Source organism: Maniola jurtina, chromosome 18 (genome assembly GCF_905333055.1).
Source record: "Maniola jurtina chromosome 18, ilManJurt1.1, whole genome shotgun sequence".
In the NCBI taxonomy this organism is placed as follows: Eukaryota; Metazoa; Arthropoda; class Insecta; order Lepidoptera; family Nymphalidae; genus Maniola; species Maniola jurtina.
In genome coordinates this window covers 12,838,420-12,860,647 of record NC_060046.1, presented here as the reverse complement: position 1 = coordinate 12,860,647, position 22,228 = coordinate 12,838,420, and the positions used below count along the sequence as shown (strand labels likewise).

General features: G+C 38.2%; 2 protein-coding genes across 6 annotated transcripts; both read right to left on the bottom strand.

Moving 5' to 3' along the window:
* Positions 1-3,237: 3,237 nt before the first annotated feature.
* LOC123874252 (cytochrome P450 3A19-like) lies at positions 3,238-14,505 on the bottom strand. 5 transcript variants are annotated; one of them, XM_045919492.1, is made up of 10 exons: positions 14,400-14,505; positions 7,839-8,046; positions 7,299-7,499; positions 7,079-7,225; positions 6,455-6,639; positions 5,962-6,116; positions 5,765-5,883; positions 4,919-5,024; positions 4,343-4,591; positions 3,247-3,551 (listed from the first exon to the last, which is right to left on the bottom strand). In XM_045919492.1, the coding sequence occupies exons 3-10, from the start codon at positions 7,488-7,490 to the stop codon at positions 3,376-3,378; spliced, it is 1,329 nt and encodes a 442-aa protein (XP_045775448.1). In that variant the 5' UTR covers positions 7,491-7,499; positions 7,839-8,046; positions 14,400-14,505; the 3' UTR covers positions 3,247-3,375. The 5 variants fall into 5 exon arrangements, with proteins under 5 accessions (XP_045775450.1, XP_045775446.1, XP_045775448.1 ...); XM_045919493.1 differs by having other exon boundaries at positions 7,839-7,975; positions 14,400-14,494; XM_045919491.1 differs by lacking the exon at positions 14,400-14,505 and adding an exon at positions 8,630-8,776.
* Positions 14,506-15,177: 672 nt separating this feature from the next.
* Positions 15,178-21,964, bottom strand: LOC123874251 (cytochrome P450 6k1-like). Its single transcript, XM_045919489.1, has 9 exons — positions 21,676-21,964; positions 20,326-20,526; positions 19,357-19,503; positions 18,839-19,023; positions 17,821-17,975; positions 17,287-17,405; positions 16,928-17,033; positions 16,064-16,312; positions 15,178-15,375 (listed from the first exon to the last, which is right to left on the bottom strand). The coding sequence occupies exons 1-9, from the start codon at positions 21,832-21,834 to the stop codon at positions 15,203-15,205; spliced, it is 1,494 nt and encodes a 497-aa protein (XP_045775445.1). The 5' UTR covers positions 21,835-21,964; the 3' UTR covers positions 15,178-15,202.
* Positions 21,965-22,228: the final 264 nt, after the last annotated feature.

The following is a 22,228-nucleotide window of genomic DNA, read 5'->3' as shown; positions in this document are numbered from 1 at the left end:
TGGTTCTGTTTTGTTATACCTACGTACTAATTTATGATTTCTCAATTAAAACGCTTACCCCAGCCTATCCATACTTATTATTATAAATGAGAAAGTGTGTCTATCTGTCTGTCTGCTACGTTTTCACGGTTCAACCGCTGAACCGTTTTTAATGGGTAGGTACAGAGTTAGCTTACATCCCGCGGATGCATATAGGCTACTTTTTATCCGGAAAATCGAAGAGTTCCTACGGGACTCTTAAGGGTCTATCCGGTTAACCGATTTATATGAAAATTTGGTATACAGGTGGCTAACGCCCTAGAATTTTTCTATCCCGGAAAAGAAGTTTAAAAAAAAACTAAATCCACGCGGACGGAGTCGCGGGCATTATCTAGTCAAATATAAATTACTAAATTATTTTTAACCCCCAACCCAAAAAGAGGGGTGTTATAAGTTTGACGTGTGTATCTGTGTTCTGTCTGTGGCATCGTAGCGCCTAAGCGAATGGACCGATTTTAAATTAGTTTTTTTTTGTTGAAAGGTGGCTTTTTCGAGAGTGTTCTTAGCTATTATTCAAAAAAATTGGTTCAGGTGTTTCTGGTTTAAGACTTTTATTAGTTCCATAAAGGAATTTCCACTTAAATGAAACTTACAGGCTATGTTACAGAGTTCAAAATTACATTTTAGAGCGCACAATAATTATAGATATGTTAGTAGACAATTAAGATATGTTATTTCGATTTCTAACTTCTAATACATACATAATATTATAATATTACACTAGTGGGTAGATTTATACTTTAATTCTTAAAGTACCATCGCAACAAAAAACATACGAACGCGCGAGGTCCAATAGTCAGCGCGAGCCACGGCTGAGCTGACTGAGCTGACTCACTATATAGATTACATAGATTCATAAACGAACTAGATGTGACATGAAAAAACATTATTTATATTTGACAAGTTTTAAAAGTTAATAGCTCTTTTCTAGTTGTAGAAAAGAAGGTTAACTAACCGTTAGGTTCATAAAATTATGTCAATTGACAAATGTCAAGCTGTCAGATACTTTGGATCGTAGGCGCGGAATAGCTATAATCCGAAAAATCAGTTCAGCCGTTTGAAAGTAATCAGCTCCTTAGTAGTAACCTTCACTTGTCGGGGGTGTTAATGTGTAATTTACACTTGTAATTACTTGTAACAAACATCAAAACATTGTTTTTTGTAGAGTAAATTAATTTTAATTTGATGGAGTTGATTTTAATTGCCATAAGCAATGGAATCAAAATAATTTAACCATTTACATCATAGCAGTTGTCATGATATTGTAAATTGGTCCCGAAATTAATTAGTGAAATACCTACCGAAATCTGAAGCGTCACTTCTCATTCAACTTACCCTTGAGCTGGTTCACATTAGGTCGGACCGACACTTTTATTGTTCCGATAAATAAGTCGGATGTATATTGGAATATCGTTGACGTGGGTATTTAAACAGGGATATTTATATTAGTTAATACTAAAGACGAATAGCCTACTGGTTAAGTAGTTGCCTTCCTGCTCAAGGGGTCGGGGGTTCGACCTTTAACTTATAAACAGGATCGTAACTTGTATGGTACAATAATACAAAATGTTGTCATATCGTAAAATTTTAATTATACAGTACAATATAGCAAGAAACAGTTAAAATTATTTTGCTATAATCCGCCAACAGAAAAAATCTATGAACAACAGAAAAAATTGTATTAAAAAATTGCATTGTAAAGTCGAATTCTCCTGAGGATGCTCCGGTGTCGGGGCGAAACGTGCGTCGAGAGTAGCGGAAAAGTCTTATGTGGTGGTGCATGTGAGTGGTGGTGGCAGTGCTTGCTTGGGAACTTGGCTTTATTGCTTGGTTGGGGAGGTAAGCGGTGCTTAGCTTGTAACTGCATGTTTGACAATACAGATTTTTTCTGTTGGCGGATTATAGCAAAATAATTTTAACTGTTTCTTGCTAAACATGAACTTCCGCAAAGTAACGCCTGATTCTATCCAGTACAATATAGTCTCAGCATAAAATACACTGCCAATATTACAGCCACAATATTAATCGTTCCATACATATCGTTGTATAGTTAGTATCACTTTATCGGTGAGTGGCAAAACTGTCGGTCCGTTTTACTGTAAACCAGCTCTAAGCTGTAATGGACTTCCAAAGTGTTTTTTGCTTAAATAAGAAATAATTAGTTTCCTTTGAGTAGAAATCTAATTTGTCTTCTACAACGATCTAAAGTTCAAGCCTTGACAAGTATTATTCAACTTTCTAGCTAATCTACATTGGACTGATTTCTATCCATAGGTATACCTACAGTTTCACTGAGACGGCGCGTGAGTCGTGAGTTAGGGTCCAAGGGATATAGATTGCGGGAGAGTGACAGTTGATTTTAAATAAAAAACAGGCCAAGTGCGAGTCAGACTCGCGCACCGAGGGTTCCGTACTCAGGTATTTTTCCGACATTTTGCACGATATATCAAAAACTATCACACTATCACACTAATATTATAAAGGAGAAAGTTTGTATGTGTGTGTGTGTGTGTGTGTGTATGTTTGTTACTCCTTCACGCAAAAACTACTGGACGGATTGGGCTGAAATTTAGAATGAAGATAGATTATACCCTGGATTAGCACATAGGCTACTTTTTATCCCGGAAAATCAAAGAGTTCCCACGGGAATTTTAAAAACCTACATCCACGCGAACGAAGTCGCGGGTATCAGCTAGTAATATTATAAAGGCGAAAGTTTGTATGTGTGTGTGTGTATGTTTGTTACTCCTTCACGCAAAAACCACTGTACGGATTTGGCTGAAATTCGGAATAGAAATAGATAATATCCTGGATTAGCACATAGGCTACTTTTTATCCCGGAAAATCAAAGAGTTCCCACGGAATTTTGAAAAACCTAAATCCACGCGGACGAAGTCGCGGGCGTCAGCTAGTTATGCATTAAAATAAATGTAAATCTGCTTTAGAATATACAGGTAAGCCTTTTCATATGATATCCCACTGGCCACTTGGTATAGTTATCTTACTTTGAATATTAAATGAATCTTACTTAGATGTAACCACAAATTCACAGTTTTCGGATTTATTTCTGTACTTGTGTTATTAGACCTACCTACCTACCGAATTCCATGATTCTAGGTCAACGGGAAGTACCCTATAGGTTTCTTGACAGACAGACAGATAACAAAGTGACCCTATAAGGGTTCCATTTTTCCTTTTGAGGTACGGAACCCTAAAAAAAGAGGCCTAGTACAATAACCCAGGTATAAGTTAATAAATAAGTTACATTCGAAGGTGGTAGGTTTTAATATCTATACTTGTAATTTTTTTCCAACAATTAATACAAAATAATATAAGTTAACTAATTCTAGGCACAAATTCAACACAGATTGGTTCACCGGGACTGTAAAACATCCCTCTCTTCTCAATAATCACATCTTCTGGCTTCGGGGTATTCGGAAAGGGTTGAACTTTGTAATTCAGCATCATGTAAGCTATTGCATAACGCACTGTCATTAACGCAAACCTTTGACCTGAAAAGCAAAGTGAATATCACGATCAGCTCTTGATATTACTAGGTATCAGACCTAAAAACCAGCGCTGCAGTCGACACAACAAGCTGAGGCAGCGCCCCGTTTAGCTAAATTAGATTTAAGAAGTGAATTTCTTTTAAGTAGAAAAACCGGCCAAGTGCGAGTCAGATTCGCGCACCGAGGGTTCCGTACTCGGGTTTTTTCCGACATTTTGCACGATAAAAATTTATAAAAATCTATTTTAAATTGTACAGGTAAAGAATTGTCGTGTGATACCCCACTTGGTATAGTTATCTTACTTTGAAAATTATCCTATTGAGATTGAGAAGTACCCTATAGGCTTTTTTGACACACACGACAGATGGACAGACGGACAGACAAACAGGCAAACAGACAACGAAGGGATCCTGTAAGGGTTCCTTTTTTCCTTTTGAGGTACGGAACCTTAAAAACGTTATTTATTTGTTTGAACTTAGTTAAATTAGTTCATCATTCATCATCACCCATCACCAGCCCACTAGTTCAGAGCACTCCTCTCAGTAGGTTTTCAGCTATAGCCCACCACGCTGGCTAAGTGGGGATTGGTAGGCTTCACAGACCTTCAAGAATATTATGGAGAACATTCAGGTGTGCCGGTTTCCTCACGATATCATCCTTCAAGGTTAAAGCAAGTAATATTTAATTACTTAAAATGTACATCAATCCAAAAAAGTTAGAAGGGATTAAACCCAAACCCATGGGCTTTGGTTATCACTGCTTTTTTAAAGTGTTTGTATAGCATATTGTGTTACCTATGCAAGTCCTTGGACCTTCCCCAAAAGGCATAAAAGTGTAAGGTTTTATGTCCTTTTCATTTTCCGGTAGAAATCTATCAGGATCAAATTTTCCTGGATCGTTGAAGTAGTCAGGGTTGTAGTGCATGCCCATTGAGTTGATGTAAACAGGGGTGCCTGCTTTGATAGTCAGTTTGTCATCAATTTGGTAGTCTATTTTTGCAACCCTGTCCAGCCACCCCATTGAAGTGTGTTTTCGTAGAACTTCTGCAATGAAAAAAAAATCAGTAAGCGTCTGTTTCGTCTACATATTATATCCCATCCGACTTCAAAATAAAATACGTATACTTTGTACCTATTTGATGGCATTTATACAGAATAAATATTTTAAGTCTATTTTGTGAAGTATTTATTTACACCTACACAACCCCATGGTTGCTATAAGCTCCATAGGAAAGCTTAGGGTCACTTAGAGGGCGATGGAGAGTGCTCGGAACTCTGGTTAGAACTCAAACGTGCCAGACATGAACCCTTGACCTCAGGATGATTAAATGAAAAATATGAAGTTATACAAAACATTAGTACAATAAATACCTTTGATAACACAATTAAAATAAGTCATTTCTGCCAACTGTTCTGGTGTAAAATCTTCACATCCATGCAATCTTTTGGCTTCAATAATTTCTTCGTACACTTTTTCCTAGAAAACGAAGAATATAGTACGAATCATTGAATCTATTAGTTTTATCAAAAGGTTACATCAATAGGTTATTTTGTCAAAAGGTAGGTACCTAATTCTATAGGGGGCGACAGTTTGAGATGGCAACCGGGGTGAGGACGCCCCGTGGCCGGGGTGACGCGCGGGTGTGCGGGGCGTCCCCCCGCCTCATACCCCAATTGCCATCTCAACCTGTAGCGAACTATAATACTACTAAGTCTATGGAAGTTAAACCCAAAAATAACTTTGTTGAAATTTTTTATTTTGATTTGTGTTATAGAAAAACTTGCTCTATAATGTTCTTTCATCATCATCATCCTGATCAACCTATCGCCGGCCAACTACTGAGAATAGCTTCCTCTCAGAATGGGAACGTTTGACGTTGTAGTTGACACTGGCTAAGTGCCGATTGTCTGGTTTAAGACTTTTATTAGTTCCATAAAGGAATTTCCACTTATATGAAACTTACAGGCTATGGTTACAGAGTTCAAAATTACATTTTAGAGCGCACAATTATTATAGATGTGTTAGTAGACAATTAAGATATGTTATTTCAATTTCTAACTTCTAATACATAATAATATTATAATATTATAATATTACACTAGTGGGTAGATTTATACTTAAACTCTTAAAGTTTAAGATTGGCAGATTTTATACCTTTGAACTTTTTATGGAGAACGCTCAGGCAAATTTCCTCATGATGTTTTTTTGTCCTTTACCTGTATATCCAGATGGAAGGCTAATTCGTATGTAATAAACGCCAGCAGAGATCCAGACGTGTCAAATCCACCGAATAGGAAAATCGCTGCCTGCGCAAGTATAGTGTCTTCTGAATAACCTGAAAAATATCAGTTTAATTTTATGAAAATCCCTACTTAGTATTACCAGATTATTCTTATATTATTTTTAAATTTACCCTCATTATTTTCTACAGTTTCTTTCCTCAGTTTCAACAAAGCATCCAGCAGGTCCTTAGACTCCCCAACAGTACCACTGACCTCACGCTGTGCTGCTGCAGCTTTGAAGATCTTCCTGAAGTAATCTGTGGCTGAGTTTGGGAAGAACTTAAACCTGAAAATGAGAATCAATCATCAGTATTGACGTGGACACCCATCGTTCTTCTAACGAATATATTTTGGAGAATGCGATCAGGAGCTCCACAATGTTGTTGCTCCCTCACACTCGCACTCCAACTTAGGTCTCATCATTGCTTTTCTTATGGAATGATTATCATCAAGCACAAGTTTATTTTGCAATCAAAAAAAAATAGAAAGGTCACGATTAGAAAGCGTGCAGGAAGGCATTGGATGAAACTCACCCAACACAAAGAAGAACGGGAATTACTTGAGGAGTTTTATGTCCAACAATGAATAAGTATAAAGCCTGACAAATAAGACGAAAATGCTTACCGAAAAATATTAACCAGCTCCGGGAAAAAGAACACACAGCAAGTTCCCAGTCCTCTGACAGGACTGTATGTCATGAAGCCCTCGGCAACCGATCTGAGAGGATCCTTGCCGGTCAGAGTGGCATTGCAGGCTACACCGAAAGCTGATGTACCAATCACATCTGTTGTATAGTCCACGAACAGGGACTGTAAGCAGAGACCATGCAAAAGTGGGGGTAGTAATCTCTAATCCATACTAATATTATAAATACGAAAGTGTGTCTATCTGTCTGTCTGTTTGTCTGTCTTCACGGCCCAACAGTTGAAAGGTACAGAGTTAGGTTGTCTCCCGGAAATTGACATACGCAACTTTTACCCCAGAAAATCAAAGAGTTCCCACGGGATTTTAAAAACCTTAATCCAAGTCGCGGGCATCATCTATTTTACATCCTTATAATATATAATATAATATAAGGATGTAATATATAAGGCTTATATCCTTGTGTATAAATAATGAGCAAACGAGCAAGACCATCTAAGACTGCATCCTCACCTCACCAGGTGCGATTGCAATTACGGGCTAACTTGCAATGGGATGAAGAGAGAACCTTCAAAGTACATTTACTAAATTCAAATTAGGAAATACCTTTAAAGGTATCCGGCTTTTCTGCTCCCTCTGAATCCTTTGTACCAACTCCTTGGACTTAGAACGAACGTAGTCTTGTAATACTCTGAGTTTGGCTGCTGTGAATGTGCTTGTCAAACGACGACGTAAGTTTGTCCATTCAGGGTCCTTATTAAAACAATTATTAAAATAACAATTAATAATATATTAAAATAAATTATATTATATGTAAAAAACTTACATTAATAGTGAACAAATTCAAACTCCCAATAGGATCACTATCACCAGACCCTACGAGCCTGTTCCTGAAGCTGCCTGAATCCTTCACCAGCACCCTGCGAGCGATTTCAGGCGAGTTGATGATGAGGGCTGGTCTCCAGAACAACCAGATGCCGATATAGGGTGTTCTGAAGTATTCGTTCATCTGACGCATCCATAATCCCTTAAAAATATCTTTCAGTATATTAAATATAATCACATTTGAGATCAGTTTTTCCTGCCAATACAATACCTTCAAGTCTAGACTGAATAGGCATCTAGGCAAGCGCGCTCTACCTTAGGTTGCAATAAATCTGCCAATAGACCGATCAGACAGATCTGATTGTAGGCAAGTGCTGGTCTATAAATTAAAAACCTTGAGATTAAGCTCTTAGGTTTATTTTATAACGTAAACCACTAAGAAAGGATTTTGAATAATTCTAACGGGATCTAAAGATCTCGTGGTTTAAAAAAAAAAAGTGGCATTGGGCGTCGTTTTAGACGATGAAAAACATTTCCTTACCACATTAATTTTCTGCAGGAAAGTCAAACTGCCCAATATTGGATTTGGTGGTAAGTGCGGCACCCCACGCTCCGCCCAATAGTTCCTGACCTTCAACCACCGCAGGTACACTCACGCCACAACACACGCGACTATTCCTAGTAAAATATAATGAAGCATACTGGAACCCTTGTCCAAGATCCTACTGCCGTCTGACGTGACTTATTTTCTGTGAAACAAAATGTGTGGGATAGAACGTACGCATAGTTGCTGGCTTAGACCGAACGCGACGGTCAATAATTCAAAAGTATAACTAATGGTTTTAGGCATATTTCGTGGTTTAACGACATCTTATGATTTTGACTCCATTGCTTATGGCAATTAAAATCAACTCAATCAAAAACAATGTTATGGTGTTATGCTACTAAATAATTTAGTAATTTATATTTGACTAGATGGTACCCGCGACTTCGTCCGCATGGATTTAGATCTATTAAAATCCCGTGAGAACTCTTTTATTTTCCGGGATAGAGTTGCCTATGTCAATCTCCGCGTCACAAGCTATCTTTGTGCTAAATTTCATGAAAATCAGTTGAACGGATAGGATTATAAGAATCTCGTGGGAACTCTTTGATTTCCAGGATATAAAGCGGCATACGTCCTTTCCCGGGGTGTAAGCTAATATTCTGTACCAAACATCAAAATCAGTTTAACTGTTGGACCGTGAAAAGCTAACAGACAGACAGACAGACATACTTTCCCATTTATAATATTAGTATGGATAAATAACGGGTACGTAACAGGATTCTTACGATGATTTTGAGACATCGATATTTCGACCCAGTTGCATGGGTTATGGTTGTGACGGGACTACGCTGCGAGAGATGAAATTAGAGCTGTCATAGGAAGTAGAGAACTACCCTCTTTCTTGTTCTTTTCGCTGGAACTTTACGAGCTGCCTAGCAAAATACACAACAACTTGGTCGGAATATCGATGTCTCAAAGTCATCGTAAACGTGGTATTTACATTATAATTTAAGATATATTAAGTTAAAAGTACGTAAAAACGTTACTCACTTCTGTAACGCCACACCGCCTCAGCCAATCGCAACGCGCCAACGCCAACCAGACTATCCGAGTCAAGCCGAGCCAAACGCCGGCCAATCATAGCCTAGCGGCCATTGAACGCCAACGCCAGCGCCATTGACAGCCGAACGCCACTCAGCAACAACTGCCGAATGCCTTCGGTGGGGATAACGCCATATAAAGCCATGCGAGCTCATTTTTAGGATTATTATTGTATCGTACGCATTATAAGCTGAAATACTGCCGGTCTCTGTAAATAAGTGTAATAAGTGTGTAATAAATGTGTAATAAGTAAATAAGTGTAGTAGTAACAAATATATGAGAGTAATTATTAGTGTGTTGAGTGAAGTGATAAAATAAATTAGTGCGATTATACTGATTTGCTCTTTTTATTTAAACCCACTGTTTCATCTCAGAAGTGGGATTAATAAAGAAAGTTATGATGCATAATCGCGCCAATTAACGATTCGGCAAATACATGCCGGCTACTTTGTTCCTCCGCAAGAGGGAAACGAATCACCGTGTAAAAATCAAGCGACAATGAAGATCGTCCACTGCTGGGGCCCGGAAGGTCCTTAGAAGAGTTTTGAACCAGAGGTGCATTCATCTGCAGCGTGCATGGTTTCTACGCCCGATGGCAACCTACCCTCAACTTCTACGCGTACTAACTGAGGTATGATCCATCTATTATTCCATTTCAAATTTTAATCCCGTTTTTAATGATATTGATGCATAGTGTAATGAGGTTGATCGTGTTTGTAACCTCTACTGATGAGATGACCGTGAAAGGTTAATATTGCTAACACCCTGTTTGAGGTTATGAAATTAGTATTAGGGCACGCGGGTTATGATAGGTGGTCATTATACGCTCGCGGATAGAGTGAATGGTTTGAGTGATAGCTGAAGCTAAAAATATAACTATAATTTGTGGCATATCTGACCGTCAAATAAAGGTTTAGGTTTAAAGACGTATTCTCATAAAAAAAGGTCATTTACATGAGAAAATAAAGTTTACAATATTCGCCATTTAATGAAGTACTCATTCAGCGCATTTGCTGAAGTGATTCGCATTACTCATAATGTGAGCAGCTAATTATTCAGTTTTAAATGGATTGAATGAGTGTACATTTTTTTTATGTGTGCAGGTATTTTGTTGTACAGTTTAGCTCCTTCATAGGTAAGGGTTTTTCTGCCATAAATTGTTCTAGTTTTGGGTAAGGCAAGGTAGCTAGCTCGACGAGTTTTAGTTTTAATTTTTGTGAATGTAATATTCGTGTGTATTGTTTTATTTACAGTTTTCCTAACAAAAATACACGTGCTGTATATATATAACTGATGAAATAAAGGCGGTAAATACTAATGCTAAAATTTCAACCAATTTATTTAGTCAACTTTTTATCGAATTAGGTAAAAACCCGCTCAACCATCCACTTTTCACGTTGCATCTCGCCGAGATACCCGCAATTTGAATTCGCAGTTTAATTCTAGAGTGCTACCGGTACGAAAAAGTTAACAAGTAATTCAATAAGTTAAATAGTAAAAAATAAAAACTCCCGACTGCTGTTTGCGCTGCATATTTTTTCGGCTCTTACATTAAATCGTATGAAATCCACCACATTGATTGTTTAAAGAATTTTATGTATCCATTGACACACACGCCATCAAGACGAATGACGTATCATTTATCAAAATCGGTTAAAGTTGTTGAGAGGTTATGAACTGACACAAATACATACTGATTAAACGCCTAATCCCTACTTTTGCAGCAATTAATTAAAAAAAAAATCTAGTATATCGGATGGTAACAATAGTTCTCAGACTACCCGCAAATTTCAACCAGAAGTTTTTAAGAAACAAGCTTTGACGCTATTAGTGTTTTTATTTGCACAAGGCTCAGTCATAGTATAAGGTTCTATAAACCTTTAAGGTTATTTTTTTCGCGTCGTCAGTGATATTCCCGCTGCAGTCATACAGACAACACGGGGTACGTGTGGGGTACCTATAAAATATTTTTAAGGGTACAATAATATCATTTACGTCAGAATCGGTTGATGAACACTTTCAGTGTGCTCAAACTCAGTTTTGCATATAGCATGGCGATCGCAATTTGAATGTAAAATCGAATTATTTTATGATGTTCACTTTTGAGTTTCTTGTGAAATTGATTTTCATGTGGTTATATGATTGTTATGTAATATGAATATAGATCTTCATAATTGGGGCAGACGTACTTTATGAATCGACTGGGAGCTACTTGTAGTCAAACAATAATATTGTGCTTATCTTTCTTTTCTCGGAATTTTTGGTGAGTTCGTGAAGTGCAAACGTCATCGCCTACGATGGTCACCACTGATGCTTTGCTGTGCGCTGTGTGCCTGATGCCGAGCGCGTCACTGCGAGGCACCTCATCGTGGCGCGCTAACGATGCAGGGTTGCAGCCAATGGGTATCTATAAGCCGCCGCATTGTCGCCTATTTGGGGTCACATAAGCGCTGTTAAGCGTTTATGCTGTATGGTATGACTGTTCTTTTATTTTTACTAAAAGTTAGTGTTTATGAAGTCTGTACGTGTTGTAACTTGTAGTTTAAATCACATTCTTTGAATGATTGAGAGCATAGTAAGTAGATCTTACTCACGGCTTTGGGACTGTCTCGTATAATATACAAGCCAGTGGCACAGCGTATGAGTAAATACAAATAGGTAGTGTAATGTAGGCAGAATCGGGCACTTGGAGGAAACGTAATAATAATTATTACCAGTTAGACATCCTTATGATTTTGATAATGCTTTTGTCATTTTAGAAAAAAAGTAGCGCTTGTAGGCAGCATGTACGTTACGTACTTTTGCCAACAAGCTTTCAATCGAGTCAATTTTATCATTCTACCTTTAGATTGTCGGTCCAATCATAATGTAAGTAGAAAGTTCAAGTGGCACTTTTAATTATAGCCATGATTTAGCTTTGTGCCGTTCATTGTTAGTCAGGTGGACCGGACGTACCGTAAGAATTTTCACTAAGCCGACTAGACTGACATTTTACATAATATCTTGAGTTCAGTTGGTGTTAGTATGCCTGCCTGGTTATGTAGCTTACATAGTAGGGAATAGGAATGGAATAGAAAACTGTTATTTAACTGATGATCCTGTATTACCTAAATTCAATCGTGAACTGTTTTCGGAATTACATAGATGCCGAAGTGAAGACAGTAGCCAAGTCTTACTTTCTGCAGCCAAGTCTTACTTTCTGCCGCCAAGTCTTACTTTCTGCCGCCAAGTCTTACTTTCTGCAGCCAAGTCTTACTTTCTGCCGCCAAGTCTTACTTTCTGCCGCCAAGTCTTAGGTACTTTCTGCCGCCAAGTCTTACTTTCTGCAGCCAGGTCTTACTTTCTGCAGCCAGGTCTTACTTTCTGCAGCCAGGTCTTACTTTCTGCAGCCAAGTCTTACTTCATGCAGCCAGGTCTTAATTTCTGTAGTGAGGTCTTACTTTCTACACCCAGGTCTTACTTTCGGTAGCCAAGTTTTACTTTCGGTAGCCAAGTTTTACTTTCGGTAGCCAAGTTTTACTTTCGGTAGCCAAGTTTTACTTTCGGTAGCCAAGTTTTACTTTCGGTAGCCAAGTTTTACTTTCTGTAGCCAAGTTTTACTTTCGGTAGCCAAGTTTTACTTTCGGTAGCCAAGTTTTACTTTCGGTAGCCAAGTTTTACTTTCGGTAGCCAAGTTTTACTTTCGGTAGCCAAGTTTTACTTTCGGTAGCCAATTTTTACTTTCGGTAGCCAATTTTTACTTTCGAAAGCCAAGTTTTACTTTCGAAAGCCAAGTTTTACTTTCGATAGGAGTACTTTCATCTCGTTGCTCGTTGAGAGATCTCCCTGCAAGGATTTAAGTGAGATTCCTTTTCAAGTCAGAGTAATAGCATTCACAGCTTCACGAGAAGCTATTCACTTCCTTTCTACAAGCCAGTCTGTTGACGGTTTTTCTTTCAAAAATGTCTCTAAAGTAAAACGTGGAAAAATAGTACAACTGAAAAACGATAATAATTTATAAATTAAATAATGTTCTTTTGTTTCGTCTTGGTTTTAAAGTAGATAAGATTGCAGTTTAGATCACAGACCAATAGCATTGGATTAGAATTTTGTAGAATTCATATTGACCACATTTTGTAAAACCATTTTGTAAGACAGCGAAAGGATATCGCTCATCAGTAGTGTAGGTACAATTTGATTATTACAGATGCTTTTGCAAAATTTGTTACTAGCCGAAAACGATCAGTTTCGTAGAATATTATACATAATTTGGCTTATTTGAACATCCTAGCAAACTTATAAAGTGACTATAAGAATGCTTTTACTAGTAGACATTTTAGAGTTTTCGAGTGTCGACTGATTAATAGTTAGGTATGTTTTGACCTCCATGATACTACCACGAGCCAAGTGCCTAGTCAAGCCAAGCCAAGCACTAACCAGACCATGTTAAACGCGTTGTGCCACAGGCCCTAGCGAGACTGCGAATAAAATGATTGGACAAACTGCTTACTTGATATTATTTGGACTACTGACAATACTCTCAAAGAATGTGCTATCCATAATTTGGTATTTACCTAGGTCACGATGCCATGTTGCTATTAATTTAAATTAGTAAACTCGGGGAGGTTATGCGTAACAAGGCAAATGCTCGGTAAAGGATAGCAAGCGATAGGATAAAGCTAACTAGATAATGTAACTGACAAAATTAATATTTCATTTAATTATAACAAAGGAATTTAGTTATTTAGTGGCAAGTTCCCACAAGCATTGCGACAAAAGTAAACACTGATAGCATTTACTCAGGTTCATTTTCGTAACCAAGCTGGTAGGCATTAAGAGAACCCGCAGTGTTAAGGGATTTCGAGGCTACAAAGCTTGTACATGCCTGAGCAGACTCTTTAAAGCCATATCACAGCGCCTACGGTTCTTATATCCAACAGTGCTAACTGTTCCGATAAATAACTTGAAACCGAAGACCTTATTGAGCTATTGCCTACCAGAAAGCTAACCAAGCATTTTCCCATTGCGGGAGCAATTCATTGTTTCAGGACGGCCGAATGTAACGCCACACCGCCTTAGCCAATCGCAACGCGCCAACGCCAACCAGACTATCCGAGTCAAGCCGAGCCAAACGCCGGCCAATCATAGCCTAGCGGCCATTGAACGCCAACGCCAGCGCCATTGACAGCCGAACGCCACTCAGCAACAACTGCCGAATGCCTTCGGTGGGGATAACGCCATATAAAGCCATGCGAGCTCATTTTTAGGATTATTATTGTATCGTACGCATTATAAGCTGAAATACTGCCGGTCTCTGTAAATAAGTGTAATAAGTGTGTAATAAATGTGTAATAAGTAAATAAGTGTAGTAGTAACAAATATATGAGAGTAATTATTAGTGTGTTGAGTGAAGTGATAAAATAAATTAGTGCGATTATACTGATTTGCTCTTTTTATTTAAACCCACTGTTTCACTTCTCTTATATGACTGCTGATTTTTATGTAATATTTTTACATAATTCGATATTTTAGTGTTTATCATTTAGCTCTTTGAGAGACACTAACTATAAACGTTCTGTATCACTTATCATAAAACAATTAACGTTAATTGTTTACATGTTTATTTTAATGCCGTTGTCAAACTGACCTCAGGGTTGAGGGTCAATACATTTTAGTTCGTTCAGTTTCCTACTAAGGTTCCAGATCTTTTTTTCAGATAACATAATACTTCCTGATCTTTTTATGGTGCCGTAGGTACCCCGTCTGATTCTGAGACGATTCTTCTCTGTATTGGCAGGCAATTGGTTGAGATGATGATTCTGTTCTTAGGAAGTGTGTTTAGCGTCACGCACTTTTTTATACTTTTAAAAGAATAACAACATAAAAAATAGATAAGTCGTTTTTGGATTCCACCATATTGGATTTGTCATGACGTCATAACTTTTCCCGAGATAAAAAGTAATGTCACTCTCTAAGTCCTCAAATATATGTTCTCATGCAAAATCATCGCATCACTATCTATATTATAAATGTGAAAATGTGTTTGTTTGTTGGTTTATCGGTTTGTCCTTCAATCACGTTGCAACGGACCAACAGATCGACGTGATTTTTGCATAGATAGATATAAAACCTGGAGAGTGACATAGGCTAGGTACTTTTGATCCCGGAAAACCTAAATCCACGTTGACAAAGTCGCGGGCTCAGCTAGTTCAAAAATATAATGTGTCGGGATTATTAAATATTAAAACAGTGATAATTGTTATCAATAATTGTAATTCCTAAGTTCTAGGTACAAATTCAACATAAAGTGTTTCTCCGGGACTATAGAACAATCCTGTCTTCTCAATAATTACATCTTCTGGTTTCGGCGTGTTAGGCAAGGGCAGAACCTTGTAATTCAGAAACACGGCAAATACTGCGTAACGCACTGTCATGAACGCAAACCTTTGACCTGAAAAGCAAAGTGATAGTTAAACTTGATCTAACCAAACGTTACGATCACTCTGTATAAAAATTAGAAGCTTTTGAAAAATGGGTAAAAGAATGTTAAAAACCTTTTGGATACAACGTGTCAAGAATGCAACTGTACGACAAAAGCTAAGCAAAGGTCTTGAAATCCTGAAAACTGTAATATTGCGGAAGTTGGGATACTTTGGCCATATTATAAGAAACAGCAAATACGACTTCCTTCAACTCATGATAATGCAGACAGAGACCACCTGGCCCAAGAAGAACATCGTGGCTCAAGAATTTACGCCAATGCAATGGTACGGGAAGAGTACCCGATCTTTATCCCGCGCAATAGCGTCCAAGGTTCAGATAGCCCTAATGGTTGCCAATTTCCTATTAGGAGACAGTACTACAAGAATAAAAAGAAGAATCTGAAGAAACCAGACCTGGTTCACTTGGTCACGTGGCTCGAGAAATATGTCTTGAACTTATTTTATAAGATTTGTGTCGTCATATGTAGTGGTGGTGAGTATTGCTTGCTTGGTTGCTTGCTTTTCCTGCATTTTTTGTAGTGGGAGGGGGGCGGTGCATATTACATGGCACGTTGTACCAAACAGATTTGTCTGTTTTGGTGCATTATAGCAAATTAAGCTTTTTATTCCTTATGTAGATGTTAATATGTATATTACCTATACAATTTCTAGGACCTTCCCCAAAAGGCATAAAAGTGTAAGGTTTTATGTCCTTTTCGTTTTCTGGTAGAAATCTATCAGGATCAAACTTCTTCGGTTCAGGGAAGTAATCAGGGTTGTAGTGCATGCCCATTGCGTTGACGTAAACAGGGGTGCCAGCTTTGATAGTCAGTTTGTCGTCAATCTGGTAGTCTGTTGTCGCAACCCTGTCCAGCCATCCCATCACAGCATGTTTTCGAAGAGCCTCTGTAATGGAAAAACTGGTCAATCGGAAGTCGCAGTCGTACATGAAGGGTTCCTTACCTTTGTACAAGAATTTAATTTTAATGGCGGCCATTTTAAAAAATCATTATTTGTTGTTATATCGGCAATACAAATACACATTCTGTGGAACAACTCTCTACCTATTACGGTTAACGATATACAGCCCGTTGACAGACAGACGGACGGACGGATAGCTTCTTATTCTGCATTAAATACAAATACAAACAATAAAATACTTTGCAATAGCATCGAAGTATTTATTTACATCTTATAAAGCCCTTACGCCACATAATTTTCTGTATGTCTGTTTGCTTGGACTACCTAATCTTTGATATAACTGAATCGATTATTACTATGTCTTCGCCAAAAGAATCATGTATCCAAGGAGTAATCTTGATTCTAGGCTTAATTTTAATCTCGGGAAAACAAGACTGAGATTTTTAAAAACCTAAATCCAATCAAACAAGTCGCGAAAGAATCTAGATTTTAAATCAAACTCCAAGACGACCTAACTAAGATTTGAACTCGCGACCCCGTGACGGATAAGAATGAAAATAAAATTGCAACTTGATAACATTTTTAAAAATAATTACTTACCTTTGATAACACAGTTCAGATAAGTCATGTCTGCCAATTGCTCTGCTGTGAAATCTTCACTACCATTATGTTTTTTAGCTTCAGTAAGTTCTTCGTACAGTTTTTGCTAAAAACGATAAATAGAGTAAATCGTATCCTGTTTGTCTGTGTGTCTGTCCATCTGTCCGTCTGTCCGTCTGTTGTGTCTGTCAAGAGAACCTATAGTGTACTTCCCGTTGATCTATAATCATGAAAGGCAAGTAGGTCACATAGCATAAAAATCCGAAAAACGTGAATTTGTGGTCACACTTGGTCGGGTTTATTTATTCATTTTTCTATGCTTGATTTTGTATGATGTATATATTTATATTGTTTAATACCTGTATATCTTGCTGGAATGCTAATTCGTATAATATAAACGTCAGCAAAGACCCAGTCGTTTCGCCTCCAACTAATAAGAAAATCGCTGCCTGCGCAATTATAGTATCATCTGAATAACCTGAAAGGAATAATCTCTTAGTTTTTTTGGGTTCCATACATAAAGGGTAAAAACGGAACTGCTGTCTGTCTGTCTGTCCGCATGTCACAGGACTCTAGCTTGTAGACGAAATGAGTAACATACCATAAATTTTGGTATTTGGTGTAGACCGTTGACCCAAAACCAAATACTGAATTAAAAGTTCAATTAAATTGTTTTTCATACATGAGCCGAAAAAAAAAATTTTTACCCTAGCATGTGAGGTATCGTTGCTTACAGCTCATCGAGTAGAGTATGAATATTTTTTTTTTAATCTTAAAAAAGGACCTACTGTCAAAATTTCAAGTTTCTAACCCCAGCGGCTTACACTATGCATTGAAAGACCAGCCAGTCAATCAGGACAAGTGTTTTTATATGTATTGATGTATAGATTTACCCTCATTATTAGCTGTGTTCTCTTTCCTCAAGTTCAACAGAGCGTCGAACAGATCCTTGGACTCCCCGACACTACCATTGCCTCGACGCTGTGCCGCTGAAGCATTAAAGATCTTTCTGAGGTTATCTGTGGCTGGTTTTGGAAAGAACTTAAATCTGGAACCAAAATATTTATTTCATTTTATTGAGATACAAGTTAGCCCTTGATTGCAATCTCACCTGGTGGCAAGTGATGATGCAGTGTAAGATGGAAGTGGGCTAACCTGGACGGGGTATGGCAGTTTTTATTAAACCCAACCCATTTTGGTTTCTACACGGCATCATACCGGAACGCTAAATCACTTGGCGGCACGCCTTTGCCAGTAGGGTGGTAACTAGCCACAACCGAAGCCTCCCACCAGACCAGACCAGTGATTTAGAAATTATAAAATTCCAAACCCTGCCGGGAATTGAACCGGGGACCTCCCACTAATAAGATCACATCGCTTACTGCGCGAGGGAGGTCATCAAAATCAGAATAGGTGATCAAGATAGATGATAGATAGAACACTTTATTGCACACAAAAAACACAACAAAAAAGAAGAAAACAGAAAAAAACAATTGTGTGCAAAGGCGGCCTTATTGCTTAGAGCAATCTCTACCAGGCAACCTTTGCTGAAAGAAGCTAGTGTTGGATAGTACCAAGTCGCAAAGACTTTCAAAATGACTTATATTATACCTATATTTATTATTATATTAATAAACATAATAAATATACATACATACCTAACTATTCTAAGTAATTCTAAAGCGTGTAAGGTCCTTCTTACACGCTTCTCATACAAACGTATAAAGCCGATAATAATGCTTTTGTTTGCAAATGTAGATCTAAAACTTAAACTAGACATAGAACATATGAAATATAACTTTGAAACGTTAGAGCTGCGTGCTCAAGATCGAACTCCAATCCTCCGAATAGAAAGACGTCTTAAGCATTAGACTACATCTAGACTAGGTGTCCTCAAAAAGGAATGCTTACCGAAAGACATCAACCAGTTCAGGGAAAAAGAAAAAACAGCTAGCTCCCAGTCCTCTGAGCGGACTGTACTCCATGAACGCATTAGCAGCCGACCTGATGTGATCTTTGCCTGTCAGTGTGCCGTTGCAGGCTACACCATAAGCTGATGTGCCAATGACATCCGTTGTATAGTCGACCATTAACGACTGAAAACAGATGTACCATGACAAATCCCTCTCTGTATCGTATTGCTTACAAGTGTAAATTAAAAAAAGAGGGGTGTTATAAGTTTGACGTGTGTATCTGTGTATCTGTCTGTGGCATCGTAGCGCCTAAACGAATGAACCGATTTTAATTTAGTTTTTTTTTTGTTTGAAAGGTGGCTTGATCGAGAGTGTTCTTAGCTATCATCCAAGAAAATCGGTTCCGCCGTTTGAAAGTTATCAGCTTTTTTCTAGTTACTGTAACCTTCACTTGTCGGGGGTGTAATAAATTTTTAATTTACACTTGTCATCATTAAACTCAAGAGATGACTATACCTTTAGACATATCCGATTTTTTTGTTCCCTCTTGATTCTCTGAACGAATTCCTTAGACTTAGAACGAATAAAGTCTTGTGAGTTTCTGAGTTTGGCTGCTGTGAACGCACCGGTCAAACGTTTGCGTAAACTTGACCATTCGGGCTCCTTAACAAAAAATATTTCAGTGTACATTAAAATCAAAATAATATTTTTTTAGTGTATAGCCTGAGAGTTCTCCATAATGTTCTCAAAGGTGCTGAAGTCTGCCAATCCGCACCTAATTGGCTAACGCGGCGGAATATGACCCAAACCTTACCTACTGATAATTCTGTGCTTAGTAGTGGACCGGTGATGATGAGGTGATCATGAAAACAATGCATATTCCTCTTGAAATAAGTAATCAGGGGGCACGGCAGTGCCTCCGCCAAGACGAGCCAAACGGCGGCCGGGGCGCTACGTACCTTTTTCTCGAAGTGTTTCGCTGTATTTTCGACCCGTCATAACTTCGGTCTGGATGACGCTAGAAAGCTGAAATTTCTCATAACTTTTTAACAGTGAAAACATTATGAACTTGTGAGTCTTGGCAACATTTTACATGAAATGTTTTTGGTGGTTATATATTACTAGAGGATGCCCGCGACTTAGTCCGCGTGGATTTAGGTTTTTAAAAATCCCGTAGGAACTGTTTGATTTTCCGGGATAAAACTTGTCTATGTCAAAAATTGGGACGCAAACTACCTCGGTACCATATTTCATATAAATCGGTTAAACGGATGGACCTTTAAGAATCCCGTAGGAACTCTTTGACTATCCGGGATAAAAAGAAGCCTTGTGTCCTTCTCCGGGATGTAAGCTAACTCTGTACCTTTCGTCAGAATCGGTTAAACTATTGGGCCATGAAAACGTAGCAGACAAACAGACAGACACACTTTCGCATTTATAACATTAGTGTGGATTAAATTATTGGGATAAAAGTCTATGACTTACTTTAGACATGAACAAATTCCGTTTCCCAATAGGATCACTGTCACCAGAGGCCACGAATCTGTCCCTGAAACTGCCGAAATCCTTCACCAGCACTCGACGAGCGATCTCAGGCGAGTTGATGATGAGGGCTGGTCTCCAGAACAACCAGATACCTATGTAGGGGGTCCTGAAGTCTTCGTTCATCTGACGCATCCATAATCCCTGAAAAACACCATTATATAGAAAACATTCACATTCGCGAGCTATGGAGAGGGCTATGTAAGGAGTTTCCCTGAGGGATAAGATCCGAAATGAGGAGATCCACAGGAGAACCAAGGTCACTAACATAGACCAAACTATTAGCAAGCTGAAGTGGCAGTGGGCAGGTCATGCCTGTCGTAGAGGCGATGGCCGTTGGAGCCGGAAAGTCCTTGAGTGGAGACCGCAAGCGTAGTGTGCGACGCCCTTCAGCACGACGGACCGACGATATAAAGCGGCTGACGGGAAGTGGCTGAATGAGGAAGACTGAGGACTGGGTGTGGTGGCGCTCTTTAGGGAAGGCCTATGTCCAACTGTGGACATCCACAGGCTAATGATGATGATGATGATAATTCACATTAGTGCCGCTTTTCAATCGCCAAATCCATATCTACTTATACATACTGATATTATAAATGCGAAAGTATGTTTGACTGTCTGTCTGTCTGCAAGCTTTTCTTGTCCTATCCGTTTAGCCAAATTTTCCGAATTTTGTTTAGACATAGTTTGCATCCCGGGGATAAACAAAGGCTAATTTTGATCCTAGATGATCAAAGAGACCCCATGGATTTATAAAAATCATGAATGCATGCGGATAAAGTTTCGCGCTGTTAGCTTGCATCCTGGAGTTGTACAATATAGACTACTTTTTATTCCGGAAACTAAAAGAGTTCCCATGGGATGGGTAGTGGCATTTGAAGTCGGTTCTTTGAGGTAATTTTTAGGGTTCCGTACCTCAAAATAACTTTGTTGTCTGTCTGTCTGTTAAGAAACCTATAGGGTACTTCCCGTTGACCTAGAATCATGAAATTTGGTAGGTAGGTAGGTATTATAGCACAATTACAGGAATAAATCTGAAAATCGCGAATTTGTGGTTACATCATTAAGAAAAAATTGAAATGTGTTTCAATTTTCAAAGTCAGATAACTATACCAAGTGGGGTAATCATATGAAAGGGCATCCTACCTGTACATCCTAAAACAGATTTTTATTTATTTTTATGTAAAATAGTTTTTGATTTATCGTGCAGAATGTTGGAAAAAATACCCGAGTACGGAACTCTAAGTGCGTGCGTCTGACTCGCACTTGGCTGATTTTTTTAAATAACCTTACCACATTAAGTTTCTGCAGGAAAGTCAAACTGCCCAATATTGGGTTCGGTGGTGAGTGCGGCACCCCACGCTCCGCCCAAAAGTTTTTGACTTTCAACCAGCGCAGGTACACCCAGGCCAAAGCACACGTGACAAATCCTGCCAAAAAATAATAAAACATACTGTTATCCTAACAAAATATCCAAGTTTTCACATAAAATATCACAAAATCAAAATGCAATGTTTATTATTAAACTCTCTGTCAAACACTGAATAATGTCGAAACGTTAATGTTCCTTATCTCTTATCATGCAACTGAGGTTAATCATTTTTTATTGCCGTCAGACTGACCTTTGGGGGTTAATAATATAGCTGTTTTTTTTTTAATTTTTTGTTCGCTTATGTACTAATTGTAAGTTCTAGAACTTTTCTCAACAATATTTCCGGATCTTTTTTTTCAGATTTTAGGAATATTGCACTGTGTTTATATCTATTTACATAATAGTGATTGTAATGTGATCATAAGGATCTTTGAAGGAGCACCCTGGCCCAGATGCCCCTTTTTCTCCTCACTA

Coding starts and splice junctions, on each gene's coding strand:
- LOC123874252 (XM_045919492.1), bottom strand. CDS start 7,490: ATGCGTCAGATGAACGAATACTTCAGAACACCCTATATCGGCATCTGG. Junction 5,025..5,764: donor CCTTCCATCTGGATATACAG/GTAAAGGACAAA, acceptor TTCGTTTTCTAG/GAAAAAGTGTACGAAGAAAT. Junction 3,552..4,342: donor AGGTCCAAGGACTTGCATAG/GTAACACAATAT, acceptor TTTGCTTTTCAG/GTCAAAGGTTTGCGTTAATG.
- LOC123874251 (XM_045919489.1), bottom strand. CDS start 21,834: ATGTTTTATTATTTTTTGGCAGGATTTGTCACGTGTGCTTTGGCCTGG. Junction 19,024..19,356: donor AAAATCGGATATGTCTAAAG/GTATAGTCATCT, acceptor ATCTGTTTTCAG/TCGTTAATGGTCGACTATAC. Junction 15,376..16,063: donor AGGTCCTAGAAATTGTATAG/GTAATATACATA, acceptor TTTGCTTTTCAG/GTCAAAGGTTTGCGTTCATG.